A 3,943-nucleotide genomic window follows, 5' to 3' on the forward strand; every position below is an offset into this window, starting at 1 on the left:
TACAATATTTAATTTTCCGAAACTTTGTAATTTTACACAAATCTTTTTTTACAGTGTAATATTGAGAAATAATTCTATTCTTAATATTTTGCTCCTAAGTTATGATTTTTAAACTTTTTTGCATTTTCAAAGAGATCAGAAAACTTAAATTAGGGAAAAAACTTATTAATAATTTTGAAAGATTTTTAGATTACATTTTTTGTAATTCTGGGGAAATTTTTAATGGTTTAATTTTAAAAGAATAATTTTAGTTTTTGAAGATTTAAAAGTGTATGGAAAAAGAATATGGAACAATTAAACTGAGGGCGTCAAGAGAATTGAAAAAATATTCTTAAGATTCATGTGAAAATTTCAAATGATTTTTTCCATAATAAATTAGGAGAAAATTGAAAAAAATTTGAACAAATTTACAAAAATAGAAGGTTTACAAATTTTGAAAGGATTACCAAATTTTTTTTTTAAATTGATGGGAAATTTTTTTTGAGCAGAAGATTTTAAAGCCTAATCTTTCGATTTGGGAAGATTAAAAAATGAAAAATAAATGGACTAACTACAAGATATATTTAGAAGGTTTGAGGAGATTAAAAAAGAATTTTTAACTGTAAAGGATTGCAAAACAAAGCTTTAGAAGCTTTTAAATAATTTTGAAAAGTTTAATGTGAATAAACAAATTTTCTTTAAACTCTTCGGAAAAATTGCAAGATTTTAAAATAATTGTTTTACATTTTAAATTGTTTATGAAAATTTTAAGAAAATTTCAAGTCAGCTAAAAGTATTTTTTAGGAATTTAAGAGGTTTTGAATAGATTTAGGATATTTTAAAACCTGGAAGTGTTTCCTAAAATTTATCAAATATTCTTTATTTCTTCCAAATTTCTAGAAATCCTAAATATCTGTTAAAAGAGCTTGAATTTTTCCTAACATTGTGTAAAATTTTGTAAAATAAAACAAATAAACAGTTGATTTATTTAGAAAACGTCTATTATGTTTTAAACATAATCATCATTACCTTTTAATAATTTATTTGACTAATCTTTGTTTTTAGCCCAATTATTTTTATTTTACCGAAATAATTGGAAAACATACAAAAGTGCCCCTTAATTTTGTTTAATTCCATGGTTTTTGTTTTACAAATGAATTTTTAGAATTAATATTCCTCCTTTAGAATTAGCAACTTAAAAAATTGATGAAATTGATACCAAAAATCTCTATATTTAAAAAATAATAATAAATTTTCTCCACAGACAAGTATGGAAACAGGCGAACAATACACCTTCAGCCAAGTTCTCGAAAAAAGTATAAAACTGACAATAAGTCTTGAAAAACTCGGTTTAAAACTAAACGACCGAGTTGCAATCTGCAGCGAGAATAGTTTTAATTACGGAATTGCAATCCTATCCAGTATTTTTCTGGGCACGGCATTCTGCCCTTTAAATCCGGCCTACACAGAAAGGGAATTAATTTACGGAATGTCAATCACGAGGCCAAAATACGTCTTTGCATCAATTTTATGTTTGCCAATAATGCAAAAAGTATTGAAGGATATACCCTGGTCTATAAATTTAATTCTGCTTTATCCTGATGCTTCATGTTCAGAAGTTCTTAATCTTCCAGATCTAATTTCAAGGATTTCAGATTTAGAAATGAAAAATTTCAAACTCCCTGAAATCGATATCAACGATCATGTTTTGATAATTGCTTATTCATCAGGAACTACAGGACTTCCAAAAGGAGTAATGCTGACTGATAAAAATGTTTTGTCGACAATTCAAAATCAGGATCAAGACCCAGCTCGTGTGGTACAATTTGATTCGACCGTTTTGGGAATGCTGCCAATGTATCATGTCTATGGCCTTTTTGTTTTTTTCTCGGCCATGGCATTTAATGCAAACCTGATTATCCTTTCGAAATTCAATGAAAGACTTTTCCTGAAGGCGGTGGAAAAATATAGGATTGAGAGTTTGACTCTAGTGCCACCCCTGATGGTTTTTTTGGCCAAAAGTCCAATTGTGGGTGAATACGACTTGTCTTGTGTGAAAAGAATAATGTTAGTAGAAAAAGTTATATTTGCTTTGTAATTTTTTCAGGGTGGCCACCTAAACCGTTTCCAATTGGAATGCATGATATTGCGCAATATACTCGACTGAGTACTCGCGCACTGCGCCCCTTCCGAGGCAACACTCGCTACCGCTCTCGCGCTGCTCGCTGAGAAACTACGGGGGCCAGCAGTTCTAAGAATTACTAAACTGCTGGTTACTCAAACTATTTTTTTGTATAAATCCGGTCTGTTTAAATCTAGCCTCCAGTGTAATTACAACTGAACTGTAAATTAAAGGACCTAAAGTAGAACTCTTTTGAATTTTGAAATATAAATATTCAAGATTAAACAAATTCATTCATTCATTCTCATTGCTCAATTGGAAAGTATTGAATACTTTCCAATTGAGCAATTCAAAATTAATTTCCGAATAACTACCAAATTTTCAATTTCAAACTGTCGAACTTAAGAACTTTTTTTATCTTGAAACCTTTGAGAATCCATAAAAGCTTAAACATTTTATTTACAAATCTAGAAAAATGTACATATAATTTTTTTTAATTTTGAAATATATTTGAATATTTTGAAAATCTCTAAATATGTTTTCAAATTATTTGAATTTTTTTCTATTTTTTTGATGAGCAGTTTATAAAAAAGCTTAAAAATCGAACAGATTCTTTTCAGACACTCTTAGAAATATTTTGAAATCTTTTTAAATATTTTCTTAAAAGTAATTTTTTAACAGAAGAAAATCGTAAAAAAATTTTCTATAAATTTTAGGAAAATTTTTTAATATCTTGTAACTTTTCAAAATTCTTAAGAACCCTGTACATTTTTCGGTTCGGAGTCTCTAAAAATATAAATAAAAAAGTAAAGTTTTTACAAAATTAATTAATCTTCAATTGTTATTTACAAATCAAAATGTAATGCTTTAACTTACGAATAAAATTTGGTTAATTGATCGATTAAAATTCAAGCAATCAATAATTTACACGTACAAATGCTTCTCAATTGAATAATTTTAAATTAAATACCATCAAACTGCAATTTTGAAACTTAAAAAATACAAATCCACACCTGATTTTGAGTGCTTTTATTTGAAGAATGAACGAATCGATTTGTAATTTTTCAAAAATTAAATTGTTTTAAACTATTTTGAGTTAGAAATATTAAAAATTAAAGGATTTAAATATTTTTAACTGAATTTTTTTCAATTAGAAGTTTGATTATTTTAAATAATTTCAAATGCTTAATTTTTCAATTGTTATTTGTACAAAAAAAGGATTTGACATATTTTTAAAAATGATTAAAAATGATTCCAAATCTTTTAAATGTATTTTTAAGTGATTCTAATATTTTCTTTTTTTCTTTTTAAAACACGAATAATTTAAAAAATGTCCGGAAAAACTTTCATATTCTTTTTTGAAAATTTTTAAAACCTTTTGAAATCTTTTGAAATAATCTCTTAAAATAAATTTTTCAACATAAAGCAATCGTAAAAAAATTTTCTATGTATTTTAGAAAAATTATATTATTTTCTTGAAACTTCAAAATCCTTAAGAACCTTCTAAATTTTTTGTTCGAAATTTTCCAAAACGATTCAAGGCTTTCTATTTCAAACAATTCAGTTTCGAATTGTTCAGTTTATATTATTTTATTTATTTATATTTGGTTACTTTAAATAAAAAGTATAAGCATTGCTAAATATATATATAATAAAATAAACATTACTAAATATCTATTAAAAAATGGTTATTTTTTTCATTAAAAATGTTCAAATTGAACGGGTCAAAAATGGAATATTTAAGACTAGAACAATATTTGAAAAGGATCTTAAAATGAAAAAAAGCGTTTCATTATGAATCAATCAATTTTAACTTTTTCTGCAACCCCGGGGAGCCGGAGA

General features: G+C 25.9%; 1 protein-coding gene across 1 annotated transcript in view; it reads left to right on the forward strand.

Moving 5' to 3' along the window:
* The window catches only part of LOC117173797, a 70,250-nt gene that overhangs the window by 59,114 nt on the left and 7,193 nt on the right, over window positions 1-3,943 (forward strand). The window contains exon 9 of the mRNA XM_033362439.1: window positions 1,244-2,046. Coding sequence (XP_033218330.1) covers window positions 1,244-2,046 — 803 coding nt within the window. The remainder of the gene's footprint in view (window positions 1-1,243; window positions 2,047-3,943) is intronic.

Source organism: Belonocnema kinseyi, chromosome 5, assembly GCF_010883055.1.
Source record: "Belonocnema kinseyi isolate 2016_QV_RU_SX_M_011 chromosome 5, B_treatae_v1, whole genome shotgun sequence".
Classification (NCBI taxonomy): domain Eukaryota; kingdom Metazoa; phylum Arthropoda; class Insecta; order Hymenoptera; family Cynipidae; genus Belonocnema; species Belonocnema kinseyi.